Source organism: Centroberyx gerrardi, chromosome 5 (genome assembly GCF_048128805.1).
Source record: "Centroberyx gerrardi isolate f3 chromosome 5, fCenGer3.hap1.cur.20231027, whole genome shotgun sequence".
NCBI classification, from domain to species: domain Eukaryota; kingdom Metazoa; phylum Chordata; class Actinopteri; order Beryciformes; family Berycidae; genus Centroberyx; species Centroberyx gerrardi.
Window position 1 is genome coordinate 29,970,715 of NC_136001.1, and position 24,400 is coordinate 29,995,114.

A 24,400-nucleotide genomic window follows, 5' to 3' on the forward strand; every position below is an offset into this window, starting at 1 on the left:
CCGCGGAGCAACAAGCCAGCTCCCCGCCATTTATATGCTAACAAGTTCCCCCAATTCCGTACTGATTTCGGTGCCGTAAGACAAACATGTGCTGCTTTTACAAGTGGCAGATAAAAAGAAAGAAAGAACGCCGCTCTCCGTGGCTTTCCACAAATGCGGGGAGTTTGTTCGCGGTGACACAGGAGTTAATAAAGCTGGACAGTCTCTGAATGCTAAGTCCCAGCTGCTGCCTTTGTAAACAATTAGGAGAGACAGACCATTTTAATGGGAGGCTTTGGCTACAACTGATAAGGTGCATTCGCCCGGCTAACTCATTACTCCATTGTTTCTTCTTTGATTTCATTTTCACATTTACACATTTTTGACAACCTGACAGCCCAGTCATTTTTTACACAAAGAAGCCTAGAATGAACACAGAGGAAAGGCAATAGTAATGTCACCTCATTTTTGCCGCTATTATCTACCTCATTCCATTCTTGTTTCGTTTAAACTGCAAAACTGCAAATCTGGTGTTGCTCAGTGTCGTCTTTGCCTCCTGATAGCCTGTATATAGGCTCTAAGGTCAAGGACCACACCCGGATGCCTCCATGATAAGGTATCAGCATTAAGGCATCCACCTCTCTGTCATAACTGAAACCTTAGATCACCGACTCAGATCCACTGCCTCTTCTTACAGATCTGCCCCCCATGATCTTGACCAACGAGGGTGAGGAGTACTCCGCTGTAGAGAGGAAGGGGGTGATCATGCACTGCAAGGTCTTCAGCTCTCCTCCCTCCACTATCACCTGGTAAGTGCACAGTGTGTTCCCCTCTCCCGTGCACCAGCAGAGAGCACTAGACCTCAACCGGTTACATGCAGTCCCTCTGTACACGGCGTGTTTCTTTATTGGTGTCTCCGCTGTTTCTTTAAAACAAGGCAAAGTAACGCTGTCACCCAACACTCTTAATGTTCTATTCAGCAACTTTTATCTCCCCTCTCCCTCCTCTCTCAGTGCAGTGTTTACTCGTTTAGACCGCTGCAGTGTTCATATTTAATTTGAACTGAGAGAATGCGGAGACTTTAATGGGTTTCTCTGAATCTTTTACAGGAGCAAGGATGACTCTTCGGGGTCCGTGGAGGGACCGAGGCTTACCGTTCACGAGAATGGATCGCTGGAGATCTACAGCGTGGAGAAAGAGGACATGGGACAGTACACGTGTTACACTAAAAACACAGAGGGAACGTCCGCTATCGATGCCATGCTCTACGTGAAAGGTAAACAATTCTGCCCGAAAATGCGTTTTGCAGCGGGCTTGTAGTCCGTGAAATGTAACTAATATGGTTCTGTCTATGGAAGATCCCACTAGAATAGTCGTGGCCCCGGAGGACCTGCAGATCTTAATAGGTACCACGGCCCAGCTCTCATGCCTGGCGGAGTACGACAAGTCCTTCAGCAACGACTTTGAGCTCCTGTGGGAAAAAGATGATATGGAGATAGCCCTCAACTACACCGACAACTCGAGGTAGGAGACGGCACATTCTTTGCGGCATTGCGGCCGGAAAGTTGGGTCTGTGCGGGTCAATATCGTGTCTGCCTCTTTCTGTCAATAGGTACTTGGTGGAGGACGGCATCCTTCAGATCATCAACGTAAGCCACGGGGACCAGGGCGTGTACACGTGTGTGGCGAGAACTCCGGTGGACCAAGACACCGCCTCGGCATTGCTCATGGTGTTGGGTGAGCAAACATATCAACAACATGGCTGCTCCGGTCAACAGGATCCGTGACCCCTAGTGCTGTATATTCCAGCGGGGATCGATATGTCAATAAGCCAAAGCAGAACATGAACACGCAGACCATGACTTCATCAGTGTAGTTTCTGACAACGGCGCTTCAAAAATATTGTTGACATCTGGAGAAATAGTTGGCCTGATGCAGTGATGCAGCTCCTTCCACATTCTCTGCCATTCAAGACAATTTGGTGGAACGTTTTTTTTTTTTTTTTACCCCTTGTCCTTTCTGTTCCAGAGATTGATGCGTCTGCTTTTTCAAACCCATGTTGTTGTGGTGGTTTTCAGATGTCCCCGATGCACCTGAGAACTTGGTACTATCCGAACACAAGAGCAGAAGTGCGAAGCTGAAATGGATCCCCGGGGATGATCACAACAGCTCAACCACTGGTAATAGGAGCATCCAAGTGTGCTATATCTCTGTATATATAGCAGGCCGACTATACCGAATCAGTGCCTCTTGCAGTATTAGCAGTCTCTGGTAGTAATATGGCACACAAATCTTTTGGCCGCTTAGCATCATCCTTCATGGAAATGGACTTAGTTGTGCTTGGTACTATCTTATAAAATCGGAGTCCATTATTGATTCATCCAAGCATAAATTATGATTTGTCTCCTTGAGCAATATGCAAGCCCAAAGCAGGGTCTGAGGAGGTTGCTGCACAGCTGGTGGTTAGATAAGCAATCCGCTGGCAAGAACCATGGCGGTGAGGGACCGCTCTGATTGTCTTTCCGCCTGTCAACAGAGTTCATTATCGAGTACGAGGAAAGCCAGCGGGAGCCGGGAAACTGGAAGGAGCTGCTCAGGATTCCCGGGAAGCACGGCTCGGCCACCCTGAAACTTCACGGCCACGTCGACTACCGCTTCCGCGTGGCCGCCGTCAACGCTGTAGGCAGGGGGCGTCCCAGCGAGCCCACACAGAGATACCAAACCCCCCCGGCAGGTCCGAGGCCTCCCTCTCTCATTGTTTATTCTACTTCTTGATAAGGTCCTCTAGGCTACTTGAACTGCCAACACTGCCGCTCTCTGAACTTTAAAACACTCAGACCCGGTACATAATTGATTCCACTCTTGTTGAAAATCAGGTCCCTTGTGTGTCCATTTCACTGGAGATTTCTTCCACTAACAACTCCAATGCCGACAAAATCTATATTTCTTCTTCTCCGCAGCCCCTGACAAGAACCCTGAAAATATCAAAATCGAAGGTCATTTGCCACATGAAATGGATATCAACTGGGAGGTAAGAAATGGAGTATGGGCCTTTAATATCCCTTTACTGCAAACTGTAATGTGGGCTACCTCAGAATAGTGAATTATTCACATCTGCTACAGTTTTGAGGAAATCAAAGAATCTCTCTAAGACAGAACAGAGATGAGGTTTTATCAATGTTTCATACGCAATTATCAATAGGAATTTATGAAATAGAAATGTTCTACTTTTGATATTTCATTCTGCGGTTCACATCCTCAGAAAAGCTATTTTCTGGGATCACTCTGAATGAGTTTTCAATGAAAGCTGCCCGTTGTGCTGCTTTGATTAGAAAGAGAAAGGGAAATCTATGAAAAGGAGATTTTTCTTTTAACACGTACAGTAATATATTCTGCTTTATTGTAGAGAGATGAATCTCTCCTTCATTTATTATCTGGTTGCCCTGTCATGGTAATGTAGCCCCAAAATCCTAGATTCATGAGCTCTCCCACTGTTAATGATTTGCTTTTGTGGGTAATGGTATCTCATTCTATTTCTCGTGGTCAGACCTCTGTGAGGAGAGAAATCTTTTCATCTGCGATGTCTTAGCAGACCCTGTATCAAAGGAACGTCTCGCCGCTGGACCAAGTCAATTGTTCCATTGTTTTACTAGATAGTAGGATAAAACACTGTCAGACTTCCAAGTACAGTTCACTTGGCTAGCTTGTCATAGTAATCCCACGGAAGCTGTGACATTGAGCAGTGAAATACAGAAAGCTTCTTATGCAATTGTTCAAGTCCCTGTGAAAGCCACCACATCATTTTTCTTACTTTTTTTTTTTTTTTTTGCTGTTTCTTTTCCCTTTTCCATCATTCAGCCCTTGTTACCCATTGAACACAACGGCCCTGGGCTTGAGTATAAGGTGAGTTACAGGCGGCAGGATGTGGAGGAGGACTGGCAGGAACACACGGTGAAGAGGCATTCATTTGTAGTGAAGGATACTCCCACCTTCGTACCCTACGAGATCAAGATCCAAGCCAGGAACCGCCAGGGCTGGGCTCCCGAACCCAAAATAGTGACCGGCTACTCAGGAGAGGACTGTGAGTGGCGATCTTTTGTCGAGATAATGATATCACACCCGCAAGTTATGTGACTTTATTACAAAGGAATTTAACATTTTTCTTTAGAAGACATTTTGTCAATGGAAAGCTCCGGCAGGTCCATCCCCCATAACTGAGATGTTATAGATTCACCCCCATCTGCCCAAATAAATTCTGGTGTCGGATATGGACACTGGCAGGAAATCTTCTCCACCCACAGAAATAACAAATCGAAAGTTAAGAGCAAAAGACAAACTGTCCTGAACATCAGCAAGCAAGCACCCCATTCAGAGAAAGCTGGACTCACCGGCGTTAGAGCTATTTACCTCTCTTGTCCCTTTCATATCCTTTGGTATAAAGCATCACAAACCAGCTGGGTTTGAACACATTGGTCTGATTTTATTCACATCGCCTTTCTTTCTGCTAAACTTTGATGCTTCCGGCTTTTAGACTTTGTAAAATGCTTTTTAACTTTGTTAAAAGCTTTTAGGCCTTTAGAATGTGTCAAGGTTATGTACCCACTGTATAGAAATTGCCTTTTCTCAAGAGAAAAGCAAGTATTTTGGGCAAGTCTGTAGAAATTATTTGCTTTATTTCCTATGTTTAGCTTTCTTTTGGAGTTGCCCCCAGGAGGTCACCTCAGGTCATGGCTCATAGAAAATGCTTATTCCCTTTAGTTTGATCGTTTTATAGTACCTTTTGTTACTGTAGGTAGAGTCCTTATTTGACTGGCTATGAATCCCTAATAGGTGTTGAATGTAGCTAGTCACAAACTGGTGTTTGTATTTGTGTTTTTTGTCTTACTGTCTGATGTTTATATCATGTTAAGCTGTTGCTTTGTTGACTGTTTAGTTGCTGTTGAATCATTTTAGATACAGTATGTTAGTATGATGAGTCAAACTGGTCAATCAGATACAACTGGCTTGACTCATCATTCTGTCTGTTTTTCCATGACTTACTGGCAGCATAGATTCTAATGTGTGTGTGTGTGTGTGTGTGTGTGTGTGTTTGCCTGTGCAGTTCCCTCTGCCGCACCTGATGATGTAGCTGTGGAGGTGATGAACAACTCGGTGGTCAAGGTCAGCTGGACGCGTGTACACAAGGACAAGTTGCATGGACATCTGGGAGGCTACAGGGTAATACCTCAAAAACAGCCCTTTGCTTTTAGACACAGTTTAAAAGGAACGACCCTGACCTTGCTCTACCTGTTGGCTTCCCTCACCCCACTCTGTCTCCCTTCCTTTGGCAGCTCAATGTTCTCCTGCACAGACCACCAGGAAAAAAAAAAAAATACAATAACTCATTCAATATTCTCTCCCGCATATACATATGTATGATCTGTAAGCCTGATCTCTAGCAGCCACTGTTGAGCACGGCGCTGTGCGTCTCCTTGTCTGATGTAGGTAAACTGGTGGCGTCTGCGGAGTCTGGCAAATTCGAAGAAAAGCCACGGAGACAAGCATACACTGGCGATCCCCGGGGACCGGAGCCACGCTATGGTGCCAGGACTAACGCCCTTCTCTGAGTACAGCCTCATTGTCATGACCTTCAACGGGCGGGGCAACGGACCCGGCAGCCATCCCGTCAACTTCAAAACCCCAGAGGGAGGTAGGATTGTGGAAAAACAGCGTGGAGCTTATTGATTCACAGCTACTGAAGGGAAAATCTAACAATAGCCAGGGAAACTGGGTTGCAGAATTCGACTGCTTACTGTGTGTATTACCTTTTTTGCCCCCACAGTCCCTGAGAAAAATCCTGTTTTCAGGGTCACAGATGTACAGAAGCATACTGTCTCTCTGGCCTGGGCCCCTCCACTGGAGCCTAATGGGATTCTCACCGGCTACCTCCTGGAGTATCAGCTGAGTATGTATCTGTACACCTTATGCCTAACTTCAGTGACCAGCATTAAAGAAACATCAGTGCTCAGATTGACTGGTGATGCCCCCATCTTGCCACTAGGAGATAATGTTGTCCTGTTGTGTTTAATACTGTTGATATCACACTGTTCCTGTTTAGCCTGCACCTGCTCAAGAAAAAGGAAATTGGCTACCTACTAAAAACACAGACCATATATTGACATTTCAGTTTGAGAACTGAATAGCCTCACTGTTTGAGATGGACATCCTCATGTTGTGTTGGATGTGACACAGGCAAGTGTGTGCAGTAGTGTTTGGAGTGTATCAGGAAAGCAAGGTGGTGGATCTGTGGCTCACTGTTGATTGCCTAACCCATGATCCTCAGCAAGGACAGGAAAATCATTGTGTAGCTCTAATAGGGCCGGGGTCAAAGTGAGGTCAGAGTGTGTGTATAGGAAACATGTCAGAGTGATGTCCACTGGCCTGTGGATCATGATCTTGGCTCAGGCAGTGCTGAGCAAGGCCACTGTGTCACAGCCAGTTAAGGTCCAGTGTTACTGACCCCATCCCATCCACACGGGACGTCATCACCACGGCTCACAGTCCCAGGGGGAAACCATCACGGAAGAAATATCACGTGTGTGCGCGCTTTGCTGTCCTTAAACAAAAGTAATGATGAGGCTAATGACTAACTTCCAACAACGTCTTTGTGTTGCATTTCCCGGCTAATTGAGTTTGATTTGGCGGTTGCACAAGAGGGCCAAATGTCATACAGTATTTCAGGAGAGGACGTTTTCATTGTGCCAGTGCAATAAAGCTGATGGACTCTTTCAAGTGCGACTTTTTTGAAGTCCCCTTGAAGGAAGTCGTGTGTGAAATGTTGAGGATAATGCAGCCAGCTGTCAGTATGGCACCAGCGACACCAGTGGAATCTCAACGCTGCAGCACAGCTGTTCCGGGGCGAAGCCCGTCTTCACAACGGCCCTTAGTAGCTTCACATCTCACAGTTTCATAGGAAGGCCTGTTGTAACATCATATAACTGACTGAACATTGTCTGTATAGACTATTTTGAAAAGAGTCTATTAGGCTGTCCCCAAGGACGATCAGCGAAACTGCCTTTGACTTAATTGCTGCTGCGTCACAGAAGATCCTACTAAATGCTGAACAAGGACTCCATTTACACCTGGTGTTAAATGTAACCTGTACCTGCATATCCTGATCTGGATTAGGGTTAACCTTTATATCAGTTCCCCAATACAACAGGCTGCTGATATATTGGACCAATATTGGCCTTTTTAACATCAGCCCGTCAGTATCATCCACTTCTGGCATGCAAAAACATTTCCCCATTCGTCCAGAACACTTTACTGTGAATACAATTACAAAATAGTGTTTCTATTGTTTCTTGCTCCGTGGCACAGAAGCTTAAGTTTACGTTATTATAAGTGACATCATTATAAGGATAACACTGATGAAGAATTTTGTAAGAGCTTTCTTTCACTTAATTTGTAATTGTATACTTACGCAGATTGATTCCATTTTATACTGTTTTATATGAGATGTACTGTATTCCTGCAAATTACAATTGTATAGCAATTTCTTGAGAATGGAGCAAGTGGAGTTGGGAATCTCTGCTGATGTAAAATATCTACGTAAGTGGGAGTTCTTGCTGATAAAAGCAATTTTTCTTCCAGTTCATTCACTCTTTCTTCCCCCTAGAGCTAAACTCCCATTGACTGTTGCCACCATCACTCTCAGATTTCAGTCTTGGACCGCTTCACACTACACAAGCCTAACGAGACTGTGCTTGACGAAGTCAAACACGTTTGAAAAGATCTTGGTCTGGAGTTGTCAGGAGGCCCAAAGTCTGCAGCCCTGAGCCCATTCACACTACAGGATAATCTGCACCCTAATTTGCATAAGGAAAAATGCATATTGATGCAAGATGTAAACACACACACAGCACACATTGCATTTGGAATATGATGGGATATGCCAGATCACCTCCGGCCTGGCTGGCATTGTGATCGGATCTCAGCCAGATTCAGCCAGGTGTAGATGCAATCCCTACAGTGTTTTCCTATTAGTGAGAAAGTATCCACCCACAGCGTAGAAACATCATCACCGTGCCCTCTGCTCTCCACCGGCCTGCCAGCACCATGGTCCAAAAATGGACCATTCTGAGGAGCCAAGAATAAACTTGATTTTTGATAGCAGTGTGGGGCGACAGCACTGTCCAGCCAAAACTGGACAGTTGCTAGAAATGTAGACCAATACTTCTCGTTCTCTGTTGCCTCCTACTACAGAGACATTGAAAATACGCGGCACTTCCCCAACTGGAAAAATTACATCTGATAACAATGTGGACGGAATGCAGAAAACAAGAAATACACACATATAACACATGGAATCAGATAGATGATGGCATATAGGGCACAGGAGTAAGATAGCAAATTATAGCAAGGATCCAACCGAAATGTCTAGCAAAGAGGTAATTCATCATGATGCAAAATACTGTAATAATACTGCTTCATCATTTGCTTTTTTGGCTTGAGCTCGAGGCTTTTTAGCCATCGTAGCTGAAATATCATGCGATACCAGTCAGTGTGGAGAGTTTTTGTTCCAAGGCGGAGCACAGGGCCGGAAAGTGATTCTGAAAGCTAGAAATCTCATCACCTGGCAACGTACAGCAATCGTTGACTCATCGGTATTGATCAGAATCCCTATCATTTACGCTCCAGGGCAGTAAAAATAATAGTACTTATTGCCCCTTTAATACCAGGTGTAAATAAGATCCAAATTTCCAGGTCTAATCCTTCTGCAATTTGTGTGTTTAGTCAACGACACAGAGGAGGTGGGGAACCTGCAGACCGTAGACATCAGCAACCCCGACACCACCCAGTGGATCCTGCGCGACTTGGAGGCCGTGAGCAAGTACAAGCTGTACCTGCGCTCCTGCACCACGATGGGCTGCGGACCAGTTGTCAGCGAGGAGTGCACCACCACGCCAGAAGCACGTGAGTGACAGAGGGTATCCAGTTGGCCGGGTGGTGTGTGTCTGGATAGGTGTGTGTGTGTGTGTGTGGGTGGGTGCGTCAGTTGCTAGGCGAGGTGATGAGAACACAGATGGGCTTTGAGGTGCAGGATTCAGGGTAAGTGAAGTCGGTGACAAAGCCATTCCAGTATTTCAAAATGGCATTGAAGTTGGGGAATATGATATATGCCTGGGCAGCCAAGCTTTTCATATCTCCATGTAAGTAATTTTTGTGGATAAACAATTTCATACCGGTGTAGAGGAGGTTTTCATTTGTCACTGTCATGAGAGAGCAAGTGCTTATTGATTGGACGGAGAGTGTGAGCTATGAAACAATCAGCTAAGAAAGAAAATTGCTTTGAGCAGGGGGAAACTGAAGGTTTTGATATTGAATTGTGTAATCATGAAAGAGTTGGTGGGTAAATAATCATAATGAGCTGGCTTCTAGCATGTAATCTTTTCTTTTCAATTATATGTCATTTGTTGAGGCATACCATACCTCAACTGGCAAGTGTCTATGAGATTGTAGGCTGTGGCATGAATGATTAGACCGAAATGAAATAGGAAACTTTACGCGGATTTACGTGAGTGTCAGTAAAATGGACTGCAGCGACAGATATGGGTGACGTTTAATCGTCTCCCCTTTTCCATAAAAATATAATGAACCATAAAGCACCATTCTTTCAGACAAAGGCAGCATATAGCCGCGCAAAAACAAACCGCCCAGTACTTGTGTTTAAAAATGCAGGTGCTGAATACGGGAACGATTATGTAGTATTTGCTGGAAGAATTCTCACAATCACAGAAAGAAACTTAATTGGCTCTTAGGGGTTGTTTGTTTGCATGCTGAAAAGCCAGGAAAAATGATTAGAGGGAGTAGGACTCTCATTTGTGTGTATTGAACTGGAGACTTGCGGAGCTCTCGTTGCCTGTGTGTGGGAGACGCTTCAGATTTGAGCATGAAAACTCATTCATGCCAACTGCACTATCACCGTTTGTGTGTGTCGGCGTCTTGTAGTGCCTTGTTAATTATTCTCTTCTCACTTTCTCTTACGCTACTAAAAACACATGTACTGCTTTTGGTGTTACCTTTGATCATACATATTGTAAATGTGTGTGCGTGCGCTGTATGTGTGTGTGTAAATGAAACAATTCTCCATGTCTGCTTAGCAATGTATTGCTTTTCCTCTTTTTTTTTTTCCTCCAGCCTCCATTTGGGTTTCCACTGTTGGCCTCAGTATGTAGATCTGTGTTCATATAGGGTTAGACATTTAATTGTCAGATTCTGTTGCAGGTCATAACCACACATACTGGATATATCTATATATGCACCATAAACTTTGAATTAACTGTGCTAAAATAAATGGCATGATAACCCTTTACTTTGCGGCCTTAATATTTGATTTTTTTGACATATTTCTAAATTTGCAAAACATTATTGCTGTGTGTTGATATGACGTGTTCAACAGTCTGTCATAAGTAGATTAATTAGTTATTGACTGCATGGCTAGAGTTTAGAAATGTGGACAGGTCTGGTGGCCGTTGTTGAGTAAACTGTAGGGTTTTGAGTCTTAAACAACTAAGACATGTGATATTTTGTAAATGCAGAATTAAAAAGATCCAGACACTCCGCTCATCTGTGGATAATTGACCTTGTCTGCTGTTTGCCCTTGCCATCAGCAGAGAGCACTCTGATGCCTCCTTTCATTAGAAAAATGTCAACTTCTTCTCAGATAAAGTTTGTGGCTTCCTCTGCAATAGCAATGGTAATGAGTAACCTAATTATAAATTCATATTAATCTTGGCTCATTAGTGACTGTAAACGAATGTTGACTTTTATCCTAGCAACAGCAGACTCGGTGCCACATGTATAACACAAGCAGTGGAAACAAATGATGCTCTAAGAGCTTCATTTCAGGAGGGCACCAGCCAGCCATCCTTCTTCCATTTAATTATTTGCAAAAAGAAACGTGAATAGAATTGGAGTCACGACGAGATCACAGGATCACAAAGTCAAATGAAAAATCACAGCCTCTCGCCTTGCTTTATGAACGAATGTCATGAAATGTATATTGATGATAGTAGTTTTTGCTGTTTGTTTCACTGTTGTAGACGTCTAGTCCTCTTGTTGAGCCACTAATTGTAGAGCACTAGCCTCCTAGCTGCAGATAGCATGTGTGCTAACACTAACTCCCCGCTAGACTGTAGCGTCCCACGCTCCAATCCAAATTGATAACCACAAGATTTGTCTTTCTTTTCAGGCAAGTCAGCTTCCCCCTCACCTTCAAGCACTACAAGGTCCCCCGTGGCCAAACCCACTCGTTCCACCATAGGTAGAGCTGCAGCACATTCAAACACACCACGGCTACAGCATCAAGCCACAGAGAAAGATGAACTGTGAAAAAATATGGAGGAAATAAACAGTTATGGTCGTGCTTATAGTTCACCGGATAACAGATCCATTGAATTGTTTGGTAGGAGACAAGTGCATGCTGATGAAAAACCTTATTCATTTCTCTCGCTATACCATGGGGAAATCCATGCGACCAGATCTATACCCCGACCCAAAGGTGTGGGCTATAGTGTGTAGTCATTTGAACGGGACAAATATGTCTAATTGTCAATGATTGATTTGTTGGGCCCCGGTCCCCCCTGTACACGGCAATGTATTGACCCAACAGTCACCTGACATTTCCATGTAATCTTCAACTGGGTAAACAGCAGTGCTGCTCTGGGACAAGGAGACGTCCGCGGCAGCATCCGAGCCGAGAGAAAATAGTGAGGGGAAACGTCCTCCTGGGCCACGTTAGGGAGGTGTGAGCTCGTACTGAGAGGGTGATATTTACAGGACGCTGAGATAAGTGGATAAGTGGAAGCTGTTGAAAGCCTCCTATATCAGAATATTTTGCGGCCTCTCCTTTTAAAAAGCCTCCTGACTTTGAAGGGGCGTCTTCCAGGGCATCAGCTCCCTGCTGGGCGAGCAGCTGCTTTCTGCAGCATTTAATAGCCGGCTGAAGAGAGCGGTGACAAAACACACCAGCCGGCCTTGGGATATTTTTAGTCTGGGGCCCTATGTCACTCGAAGTCATCGTACAATGCCAATGATGGGAATTACCATAGTTGCAGACTAATCCATCAACATTAGTCAGACGATGTCATTTGCGCTGGTTGGGATGGGCACCGCAGACGCAGGTGTCCTTGTGTACTGAATTATCACCTGAGCAAATAATGCACCTGAGCTGGAGACACGGTGGAAGATTTGCATGTTTGCCATAGGGAAATGAAGTGGATTGCGCTTTGTTGACTGGCTCGGACAGCTGCTGTCAAAGTATACTTTTCTCATAGGAACGTTGCACATTATTCACTATTATTATTAGCGTCGTCTTTTCTGTCAGTGTATCAACGCACAGAGGCTTCATCGCCTGGCATGTTTGTGTTTAGAAGAAGTTTGGTGCAGATGAACTCTGTCAGAACTTTTTAATGGTTAAGCAAATGAAAAAAAAAAATACACAGATGATTATTAAAGGCCAGTCAAGGATTTTACATGGCTCGCATACACAAAAGGCGCATTAACTGAAGAGAAGATGAAACTCCAATGGGCCCCATGGGAATATTGGGTCATTGCAGCAGCAAAGAATAGGATGCAACAAAGAAAAATAGAGCATAAATAACAAATAGAATATAAACATACTCAACTGACAATTTCAACACGAACTAAAATTAATGTTTTAACAAAAATGTATGAATTAAAAAGTATGAGGGTGTGCAAAATAACAGTAGAACTTACTGATACATAGGCAACGTGAATGCAGCGTATGTACAAAATGACAATATACCAAAAATATTCAATATACGCAGCATGAAATAAGTGGAAAAGACGATGCAAATATCATTCAAAATGCAGCGCGGATGGTAGTTCCCCCTTATTGTTTTCACATCAAACTATCTGAAGACCTCAGTGGTTGCTTGTTTTATCTATAGATTCTCATTTAGCTTCGCCGGCGCCACCTGTGATTCCATTTCCATATCCACATCAGTCTTGTCGTGCGCTGTTGTGAGATTCACCTGATGTCTCTTCTGTTAGACCTAATTGATGTCTCCTCACAACAGTGTTAGGGAACAGAAGTGCATGCCTGACACTTTCACAGGGGGGGTGTGATGCGAACATCCTTTACTGTGTAATACCAACACCCTCAACCCTTTCTATGATGGCTTTGATCTGCTCGGTCCTCTACTAACCCTTCTCTGCAATTTCTCTTCTTTCTCATCTTCTCTCATTGTCTGTCAGTCCCGGCCCTGTTGAATATTAGCTCATCTGTTAGTGACAACTTTGCAAATATCAGCTGGATTCCTGGAAGAGAGTACACGGATTCAGAGTTTTATATTGCATATATGAACAACCGTAAGCCTATATTACTTTTTCTTCCCTTGTGAATTTCTGGACTATGTCAGAATGATTTAGTTTCAAAGCTACTGTATGTTGAAATGCCTGCTGTAGGCGCTACAACTAACATCTGTAACCTTGTGTGTTATGTCTGAAATAGTCATTCATGTCTTTTGATTCATATATACTCTAATTAATACTAGATGTGTGTTCTCCTACTAACCCATCCTGATCATTCACCTTCTGCATAGGTAAAGGTAACTGGAAGATATCAGAGCCGGTAAACACCTCTAAGACTTTCCACATCATTGAGGGCCTCGAAGCTGGGACTGAATACACTGTGCGCCTTATGACTAACAACTGGGTTGATAATTCTAGTATTTTTGAAGATGTTATCAGGACCAGGTCCAAAGGTGAGGAGGGACGCCAAAACAAAACTCCCAACAAAACTAACTGACTTCTCATTGAGCAGAGTGCAGACGCACCCGGGGGCGTCCTTGAAAGGTGGCTCAAGCTAGCGCGCGTGGCCCTCCCCTGCCTCGCTAGGATTTGATTTAGCCGTGTGGACTCTCTGAGAGGAATTACATTTGTACAGCGTTCCTTACTTGATTAATTAGACAAGCGGATTAGCTGTTTAATATTAATTTTGGAGCGTTTCCATTGCAGCCGCGCAGCCGCCACCTCTGCCTCTGCATCAGATAGGCTCTGTCGATGTAAACATTCAATCAAGTGTCCCGATGAAAGGCCAAGGCGAGTCAAAGTCACCGGGTATTGTTCTCCTCAGGTCTGGCCAGCATCCACGGAGGAATATCCACCCAGGGCTGGTTTATCGGGCTGATGTGTGCCATCGCTCTCCTCACGCTCATTGTGTTGATCGCCTGCTTTGTCAACAGAAATAAAGGAGGGAAGTATTCCGGTAGGTGTTCACTCACAATCGCACGCCACCACACCGCCTGAATACTAACTAATTGCTGCTGCAAGCGTCATTATATTTCCATTTAGGTGTTTGTCGCTATGAAAGAAATTATAAATCATTCTGGAAGCCATTACAGGAATATGTAAGCTGATATATTATTTTTTTTTACAAATAGGCGTCGCACCGCAGGATCATTTTAATGCAAATTTATACAGAAAAATGGGATCGTGTATTGATAGGAAAATGTGCGTTTCTGTTTACGACATTTGAATTTTGCATTATTTAGATACGCAGTTTTCCAACAGCAGCCTAAACAATGTGCAGCCCGCGCCGAGGCAGTATGCAAATGTTGCACAGGGTGGCTGCGCAGGGAATGATGACATAAGCTCTGTGGTATCTTAATGTTATTCCTCTTATTGGGGACATGAGAGCCCTTATCAGCTTTATTATTCACAGCTAATGGCCGCCAGGTTGTCGCCTGGGCAGCTATCGCTTCACACGTCAGCGGAAAAAGACCCAAAACACACCAAAGCTCTGTCCTTCTTTCATTCATTTTTTTTTCTCTCATTAAGTTCTCATTATCACCTTTTCTCTCATTTGTCACAAGTCTTGTGTTGCTCTTATCAAACATAGCACTGCATATAAAATTGTCGTTTATTCTCTTATACTAACACTTTTACTTTGAAAATGCATCATTATGCTGCTGTTTTAGAAGTCTACCCTGAACTTTTATTCAGTGAAAAAGCGCAGGGGAATGAGAGTAGAGCATATTCAAACAGCTTCACAATCAAGAGACACGCTGATCTTCATTGGCAGGCGTCTCTTGAGGAAATCGCTAATATTGTGTCTCCATTTTGTGAGCAGTAAAAGAGAAAGAAGACCTTCACCCAGACGTGGAATCCCAAGGCATGAATGACGACACATTTTGTGAATACAGGTAAGCTTAACCCTTGGAGCGCTATTTCACCACCTCGCTGCAATTCATGCGCAACAGTGCGGTTTCGTGCTATGCTGGTCGGCCGTTGCCTTTTTATGCTCTTGTAATAATTCTGTCTCTGCATTTCTCCCCTGGTTGAAAAGACAACCCCACATGCATGAGGTTTGCGTGGACCCTCACAGACACCCCTGTTCGAGACATTTGATGGGCTGAGTAACTCCCAAAGTATGTGATAAACAGCAATAGGATCCCCGTGTTGCTGTTTACGCATCAGAGTGACACCCTTCCTTTGTAGGGCGTTGTGATTTTCGACTCAGTGCTGTGTTGGTGTTGGTGGTAGAAATCGCATTAAAGTGGAAGTGCCTCATTGTTCAGATGGTGCTGTTTTGTTTCTGGATGGAGCTAAATGAAGGCTGCCCAGCACACAGCAGGAGGGTAAAACCAATCAGCGTAATTGAAAGCAGCTCATCTCCGGGGCAGTAATATCTGGGCACGTTTCATTAATCCGTTAGTGGTCCAATTCATAACAGTCTACCACAGTACGACTCGCAGTGTAACTCTCCAATCGGCGAAATCTGCACACCACAACAAATCTTGATGTGACGCGGTCAGAAGTAACTCCAAGGTGACAGGAATTCACATGGAGTGTTTTTCAAAATAAAGGCTCCATGAACTCTACTATAAGACGTATATTAACCCGCTTTGTGATTGCTGCTTGCTGCCGACACCTTGAGTTAATCATATTCTATCACTGACCATTTAACACTAGAAAGGCCAAGATGCAGTCCTTGACCTTTCTTAGACACACGTTCTATACAAACCAGTGTTGTTAGATTTTCTAAATAATGCAAGAAAACAGTAGATACAATTGTATTTACTCCCTTTCATTGACGGCTTGTTAGCTGCCTCTTAGAGCCCCTAAATCCCCTTGGCCTTTCTAGTGTTAATACATCTCCCAGTCAAAATGCATTATAGGATTGCAGCATGTGCAGCCTCGACATCGGCACGGGTTTAATGTCCCCTTCAATATCCCATTTCTCTCCCAATCATCGCTTTGTCAAATGCATTGATGCACAACTAGCGTTAACAATTAAAAACTGTCTCGACCCGTGCATTTGTGCGATTATTCCCCATTGTTCGGCGAGAGGTAAGCGCCATTGCCAATCACAGGGGCTCATCGTAGAGGCTCCGATAGCCGGAGCCCGCGCCCCGTCCTCGCCAATAAGCCATAGAGTGAAGCCATGGGTGAAATGAGGTGATTCTAAATCCACTGTGCCTCCGCTGTGTCGTTGCAGCGACAACGATGAGAAGCCGCTGAAGGGCAGCCAACGCTCTCTGAGCGGAGAGATCAAAGCGGGGGACAGCGGGGACAGCCTGGTGGACTACGGCGACGAGGACGCTCAGTTCAACGAGGACGGCTCCTTTATCGGGGAGTACGCCGGTCGAAAGGAGAAGAGGGTGTCGGCCGAGATCAAAGCCACCGCTCAAACCCCGGCGTGAGGAGCGGAACCGCCATCCATCCTTCCTGGACAACCATTTTCATTAAATCTGCTGGGAGGAACAAATAAATGAGGGAAAAAGACATTATCCACAGTTTTTGTGTCAAATGTAATGTGTCACTGTCAACTGCACTGCCATCCTCATTTTATAAAGCTCTGTTTTATCAAGTTGTAACAGAATGGCCATTACTAAATAATGTGTATATATTCTGTATATTGTATGTGTGGAGTGTTTTTTATTACTGCAAAAAAAAAAAACGAGGAAAATTGGAGAGCTTGGATTTTTTTTTCTTTTTTGTAAATGCAGCTATAGCAGCTATAGTACTGTTTGTAAGAATGTTAAGAAGGAAAAGAAAAAAAAAAAACTCCATTCCTTGTTGCACATCATTTTATGCAGCTTTGCCTCTGATGTCATCTTGTAGCAGACAACAAATCTAATGTGGGGATACCAAGTTGATATTTTTCAATTGAAGCAAATATTGACATTTTATATTTGAAATGGATTCATTAAATATGATGTAAGATGTGTACAAAGGTTGTTTATTAACTTATTTTCTCCTGTGGTTTTATACCTGACTTAATAACAAGGCAATTTAGACACTGGCTAAATACATATCATAAACATCTATTCTGAATCATGAATCTCCTTGTGATGTTGGAAGGCAATATCTTTTAGGTGTTATGCCTTGTTTAAAAGTATTCGCCAAGAAACCATTGGACAGTATGCATCACAAATCTAAATCAGTGCTATTTCAGATTTCTGCGATATTAGAAACCAGACTTGGGACAAATCAAATCCATTACAGATTGCTATCAACTTGTAACATAATTCACTGGACCACTCCAACAGTCACTTTGCCTTCAGAATGTACAGAATATTAAATTACACGATTTATTGCAGTTTAAAGACTGAATAGTGTTAGGCTATTACAATACTGCCCCTACCATTAACCATTATTTCAAGAGATGACACAAATGATATTTTTTTCTGTAATTTTTTCCCCTAAAAACATGTCTGAGTAATACAAGTAGCCTTTTTTTTCTAAAGTAACTATCTTATTACAGTGTTTTATAGTAACTGTAATGGATCATGGATTTCTCTGTAGCCAGATTACTGTAATCTGGATGCATGTAATCTGATTATCCAGCCCTGCTAGTTACAGTATATCTTAATGTTACATCAGTCTTAACAAGACACTGCTTATCACTGTAGCTATACCGGCATTCAAAACATGATTATCATGTTCATCGAGAATAACATTAGCACCGCAATCAGCTAAATTGCAACTTTTGTAAAAATTCAGCCATTGCATGTTAAGAATGTTGATTGGTGTTTTTGATGTCATTAAATTGCGTTACTTTCTTACCCCCTGGTAATGGTCTGACTGCCTATTAGGCCACAGGCATCACTGAAGGTAGATTATTAACAGAAATCTGCTCTACACATACTGTTCATTATCCCAGTAGATGCATATGTCACACTGAGAACACTAAGCCATCTTTTTAACTACCTTTTTACCTCCAATGTCGACCTTAAAATATCACCGAAGAGAATGCAGCGCTTGTTAAAAGCACCCTCTGAATAAAAAGGAAAATGTTTGGTAAATTGTTGTCATTTTAAAGGTATGTAGGTAGGCAAGGCAGTCTGGCATTAAAAAGAAGGTGTCATGCCAGGGTCAAGCCTGTCTCCAAGGTTAGCGTCTTGTTTGACAATACTTTTGCCGCAGGAGTGAATCATGAGGAATCAAAGGAGAGGGTTCAGGCAGACTCTGGATGAAGGAGAGAGCTGTAATCACATCTGATAGAGAGTGGGGAATGGAGTATCACTGTGAGGGTCCTTGCTGCTCGGGTCACACCGGGCAGCGCTGCATTCTGTTATCACTCAGCCACGGCTCTCCTCTGTTTAGTGGGCTTCAGCTTTACCATAGAGGACTTTCAGGTGACGCTGGATGTGTTTCTAAACGTGTTTCTAAACGTACAACTTGTCCGTCTCGACAGAATCCAAAACACTTGGTTCATTTTTGTTATTTTTGACCAGGAACTGCCAATTCATCACCAATATTTCTGATCAGTTTTGTGTTTAGATAATGTCATTTTGTTATCTAGCTAACCTAGTATGTGGTCACCATCATTGTTTTGTTGTAATGCATTTGATTTGCACACTAGCTAACATATAGTACACGCTAACATAATAGATAAGAATGGTGTGACGTTTCAAATGGGCCACACCTACAAAGTGCAGTACAACACCATCATTATTTTGTTGTAATACTGATACTGAATACTGTAATCTGATTTGCACACTAGCTAACATATAGTAGATGTTAGCGTTAGCATCGTAACGTTTCAAATGGGCCACGCCTAAGTGCGGTACAAGTGCAAAACCCTATTATTATTATTCAATTTCTATGGGCAAAACAAAAAAATCTGCATTTTCTTTGGTTGCTTTTTCTGTGTTCAAATAATTTATATGAAATGTATATGGTGTTGCTAATTGCCCATAACCTTCACATCTGTCAAACAACTGCATGATCATTATAATTTAATTATGTTCACAAAATGCTAACAAGCTAACTTCCGTGTGGTGTTGCCAACTCTTTTCCAAGGAAAGTAGCTGCTCAAGAAGTCGCTAGAACTCGCCAGATTGCGTCATGCGCTAATTTGCATATCAATATATAACCTACAGCCCCTGCTCTTGGCTACGCTGTGTACGGGAAGCCTGTGATCATCAGATCTCTCTGGATTAGACAAGCAGAGCAAACCGGCATAAGATGTACCAATTTATTGCCAAATGCTTTGGGATTCAACACATTTACATTGCTCCCCATGGTCAGACAAAGTCACCAGATTGGTCACTAGTCGCTTTTGAGAAATAAAGTCGCCAGGGGGGTCTGAAAAGTCGCCAAATATAGTGACAAGTGACAAATTATTTGCACCATATACAATTCACATAAATTATTAGAACACAGACCACAACCACAGAAAATGTAGATTTATTGTTTTGTTCATAGCAATTGAATAAGGTTTCACACTTATACCGCACTTTGTAGGCGCCGCCTTTTTGCCGCGTCATCGCCATTGTTATCTATGGCTAGTCACATGTTTATGGCTAGTCACATGTTTTTCAGCTAGCTAACAATGCCAAGAAACAGCCGTTTGTTTATCTTAACTGAGTTTACTCTTCTCAAGCAACAATTCAGAGAGTTTTGGAGTTATAAGGACCACAGGGACTAGTGCTCAAGGCAGTTTACTGTGCCACAGTGAACAAAATTCAGAAACAAATCCACCTTATCAGACTTTTCACTTTTACTTGTGACACTACTGATCTACACCCACACCACAAAACTCTTTTCCAGTTATCTCTCTTTTCTGTAGCCTGGTGGTTATATATTTTGCCATTAGTTGTGCACAGCCAGTTCTCCTCTGGACCTCCATGATGGCACCGGGCATCGTTGCTGGGAGATTTGTGACACCACTGCAAAGCCTCTACGTTCTCAAAGAGGTGAGCATGGCACTAACACTGCCAGGATTAGGGGTCCGTTCCCTGTGCACACTGACGACACTGTAAGGCAGTTTGGAAAAAAGCACCCAGCTTTAAACATTAATAACTCCATCTATCATGCTGGAAACAACCTGATTAAACTAGAAGTGATTATCCACCATGGTTTATTTTGTCTAATGAAGGAAATGTGATTAAAAGAAAGTGCCCTCTCACCCCCTTTTCTCATCTATCTGCCTGACTACATGAAGCATCACAACCACAGCAAACTTGTAGAGAATACATCTAACACGATGATTCAAGTAAGATGGCAGGTAAAACTCATGTCAGGTAACGCTTTTACCAACATTTCCAGCAATCCCGCTACATATTTGTGAACAGATGTGAAGGTTTTTAAGACTTGAGCTGTGAAATTTGCAATTTTTGCAATTATGCCGGCTTAGAAAGGTGGAAAAATGCAGACACATTGCTTCGTCGCTCCACCCTAAAACTTGGAAGAAATAGCTCTAAACACACAAAGTAATTTTGGGGGAGCTAATGCCACATAGTGTAAGCTTTTACTATCCTCACTGTGATTCAGCATTAGGAGGAGTTAATAATCCATGTATAAAAAAGCGAAAATGAAACTGTAACAGCGGCAGTGCAATAATGAGTCTTTGATGCTCATAACTTCCCCTGCCCTCTTTTTTATCACAGCGTTTAGCTTTATGCGGGTGGACTGGCCCTATGGTTTAGAGACTAACACCATGTTATTATGTCAGCTCATTTCACATCTGATGTTTTTCAACCAAACTTTCTTTTCAGAGGAACTGACCTTAAAGTCTATGAGTAAAGAATGGACCTTTGAGTTAAAACAGAGAAGTTATTTCCCTGAGAAGACAGAAGAAGAAGCCAAAGTGAAGAAAAATCCCAGAAACATAATTACAAAGGGGACAAATTTAAGATTTTGACTGCTGCTACATGACAGTTTGCACATAATCCTAGTTTGTGATGTGCCGTCCCTATATGAATGTATGAATATATGAATTAATATATGAATGAATGAAATTGTAGTCTACAATCTAGTAAAAACATTTAAATCTCCACATGAAGCTTTCATCACACGTCTATTTCTGTTGCTAGACACTTACATACAAAGAAATGTCAAGTATTTTAAAATTTCTCACTTAAGAAGCCTCAGCTTTGATAGTTTCTCCAACAAAACATTGCATCACTCAGATCAGCACAAAATTGGATCTTTTCTGTTGAGTGTTTATGATCAATCTTGAATCCTAGCAACCCACTTGTCAACACCTACACATTCATTTTGGATAGCGCCATTGTTTACAGCGTAGGCTAAAATGATTTTCTTTCTTTTTGATATGTCGATCACAATAATTTCTTTTCCCCAGACTTTATTTAAACAAATTTCATGATGGGAAAAAATAGAAATTTGTAACCATACCACATTCTAATGGAGCAAAAAAAAAAAGATAAAAAGCACAGACAGAATAGTTTATTGAAGCCACAAGCAAAAATTGAACAGTTTTTAATTGGCTACTGACTGTCATCCAATATGTTGAAGCTTTGAAAATGTTTATGATTAAGTAGAACTCAATGGGTCGAGCTTAGTACCAACACTGTCAGGGTTGGGGGTTCAATTCCCAGGTAAAAATGTATCCACCCATGGTACTGCATATACATTTACATGCCTTGCAGTACTATGAGTGCCTGGCTTATATGATTTATATACACTAGTCCCAATAATCTACTTTGTGCTTTCATTTACTGAAGTGTAACTCAGGCTCAATTCTTGGAAAAATGGCATATGGCCACGGCTTTATTTAGAGAAAATCCTATATGGCACCCGGTGAGCACTAGTTATGGTATAAGGATTTGCCAATATAAGTCTTAAATAAGTCTTAAATATCATCGTATAGAACCCTCATCCATTACAGCAGATGTATCAAAGGCTTGAAAAAAGCGCTCCATTGTGTTGCCGTACCTCTAATGGAATTCACAGCGGGGAACAGAAGCGAGCCTCTCCACGGGCGTCGCCATTTGTCGGCTGATGAATAGAGGAGAGGGAGGGTCAATGACTCCGGGCGCAAGGTGGACTTTTAAGAGCTCCAATGACGCGAGAGAGCCTTTCCAGACAATGCACTCCAGCGGCACTTCATCTAAATCATAGAGAGTTATAAATAATACACGACTCAAATAAACGCCACTATTGCCTTGAAGGTCTTGCAGTGAGGACAAAAAAAAAAAAATTTGCTGGATTAAGTAGCGAGGAAAAATGAGCTCAGCTACCTCCCCCCATATAAATTTCTTCCTGTGTCACCGTAATGCTATAAGGCCAACAGCGCAGTAACAAGACTTTCACATCTCCGAGTCTATAGTTTCTCAAAGGAAACTGTGGATCCGAATTATTATTTCATAGTATATGACTGTCTCAAATGGCGTGATGTTACCTCATGCCTGTTGACTTGACTAGACAGCGTTTTAAAGCCACATATTGGTCTACTGTAGTCTACATCGGAAATGATGCGCGGGAAATTAGACCGGCGGATCTTAGGAGACCTCACGTTCCGATTCATATGTTAAGTAATGAGAAATCCTGGGTTCCTGAGGAGTGCTCCGCCACCGTAAAAAGGAGTGATTCATTTGGAGCGCCGCTGAATTTCCAGTGCCAGCAACGGGCCCGTGACTCTTTCAAAGCACTCAGGCTTCTGGGACATCTGAGGGACTGATCTCAACATATCGCACTTGCGCTGCAAATGAATTGGTCCCCAGGTCTCCAGAGCTGTCAGCAACTCACTTTGTATGAGAGCTTCATTCATCAACACATTTTTCCCTGTGAGCAGCAACTTTTGAAAAAAAAAAAAAAAAAAAGTGAAAAGAAATGGAGCAAAACTTTTTTAAGCCTTGTCCTATTTTTTGCATACTGAATATCCGACCCGACTGGACATTTCTGGAAACAAATCGTGAACTGGTGCTTGTTAGCGTGCTACATTTCTCAGGTGAAACACCGCCGGTCTGGCCTCCGGAGACTTTGATTTCCTCTTGAAATAAAGGTAAACGGTAAAACCTTCGACCCAATGCAAAACCCACTTCGTTTGCATTGACGCGCGTGCTTTTGTCACACTTTGATAGTTTGACCATTTCAGAATAAGTCAGTTTAAGGTGAAGATGTTTAAGAAATAGGTGTAGTATGCATGGCGAGGCATCATGGCAACATCTAGGTAGCCATCTGATCATCTGACTCACTGTGCAGCTATGGCAAACAGGATATAAGATGCAATTGCAGTGTCAATCATAATAATTTATTTCCCCCAGACTTCATTTAACCAAATTTCCTCACATGATCCTGCGAGAGGACACGCACAGTAGCAGCAAAGCAAGTTATACATATTGCAGTCAAGCAGTTTTTGTCACTCCAATTTACTCCAAATCTCTAGAGCTCAAATAAACACGCACTGAAACGCTCGCTGCGCGCATATAGGAGCGGTACGAACGTTCCAGCATTTACCGAGCATTTACTGTATGATACTTCAGCGCTGACTTCCTTGTGACCCTACTTCAGAAGCATTTGTGAGGGTAATGATGATTACACAGCAGTGTCAACTGTCTGGGTCCGGCTCTTGATGATGTGTAATCCAAACTCTCCGGCAACAGAGCGGCTTCTTCTGGCGAGGTGATTATTTACCGGAGAGGTGTGGGAGGCGCGGAGTGCAAGAATATCCTTTTCAGTATTTGTGGAGAGGGTGCGAGCGGGCCGGCGCGGACTGACGTATCTAGCACAGACAGATGCTGAACGCGGGCTCGGCTGGCACCGATTCGGGAATGTAGGCTACGGGGGAACACATGGCGGGGCAAAGGTAGCGGGGGACCCGGGGGAGGCGGACAGATGGGCGTGTATCAGACATCTCAGATGGTCTCAGGTTCTCCCTGGACGCCGCCCAGCGCTGCCAGGTCAGAGAGTGAAGCATCAGCCTCTGCGGACCCAGGTGGCTCCGTGTTTGACCTCGCTTCTCCATTCATCTCTAGCCATGTGTTCACGCTTCGCTCTGGACCGCATCGACCGGCGCGCTCACCAGCAGTGTGCTGGCCTCTGAAGGGCAGAGAACCAGGGTTTTTTTTTTTCCCTACTGGAAAGCAAGCTGGTGCTTTTGATTTTTTTCATTTAAAGGTCCCGTTTTGTTTTCAGTTATGCTGTGGCTCAAGATAAGAATGGT

At 43.2% G+C, this 24,400-nt stretch overlaps 1 protein-coding gene across 1 annotated transcript in view; it reads left to right on the forward strand.

The window, feature by feature from the left end:
* The window catches only part of chl1b (cell adhesion molecule L1-like b), a 33,918-nt gene extending 15,865 nt beyond the window's left edge, over window positions 1–18,053 (forward strand). The window contains exons 12-26 of the mRNA XM_078283540.1: window positions 677–788; window positions 1,089–1,255; window positions 1,338–1,503; window positions 1,592–1,716; window positions 2,058–2,159; window positions 2,516–2,713; window positions 2,940–3,010; window positions 3,838–4,060; window positions 5,081–5,196; window positions 5,464–5,668; window positions 5,801–5,923; window positions 8,755–8,934; window positions 14,120–14,251; window positions 15,116–15,188; window positions 16,484–18,053. Of these exons, the coding sequence (XP_078139666.1) occupies window positions 677–788; window positions 1,089–1,255; window positions 1,338–1,503; window positions 1,592–1,716; window positions 2,058–2,159; window positions 2,516–2,713; window positions 2,940–3,010; window positions 3,838–4,060; window positions 5,081–5,196; window positions 5,464–5,668; window positions 5,801–5,923; window positions 8,755–8,934; window positions 14,120–14,251; window positions 15,116–15,188; window positions 16,484–16,688 (2,198 nt within the window). The 3' untranslated portion in view covers window positions 16,689–18,053. The remainder of the gene's footprint in view (window positions 1–676; window positions 789–1,088; window positions 1,256–1,337; window positions 1,504–1,591; window positions 1,717–2,057; window positions 2,160–2,515; window positions 2,714–2,939; window positions 3,011–3,837; window positions 4,061–5,080; window positions 5,197–5,463; window positions 5,669–5,800; window positions 5,924–8,754; window positions 8,935–14,119; window positions 14,252–15,115; window positions 15,189–16,483) is intronic.
* The last annotated feature ends 6,347 nt before the right edge of the window (window positions 18,054–24,400 follow it).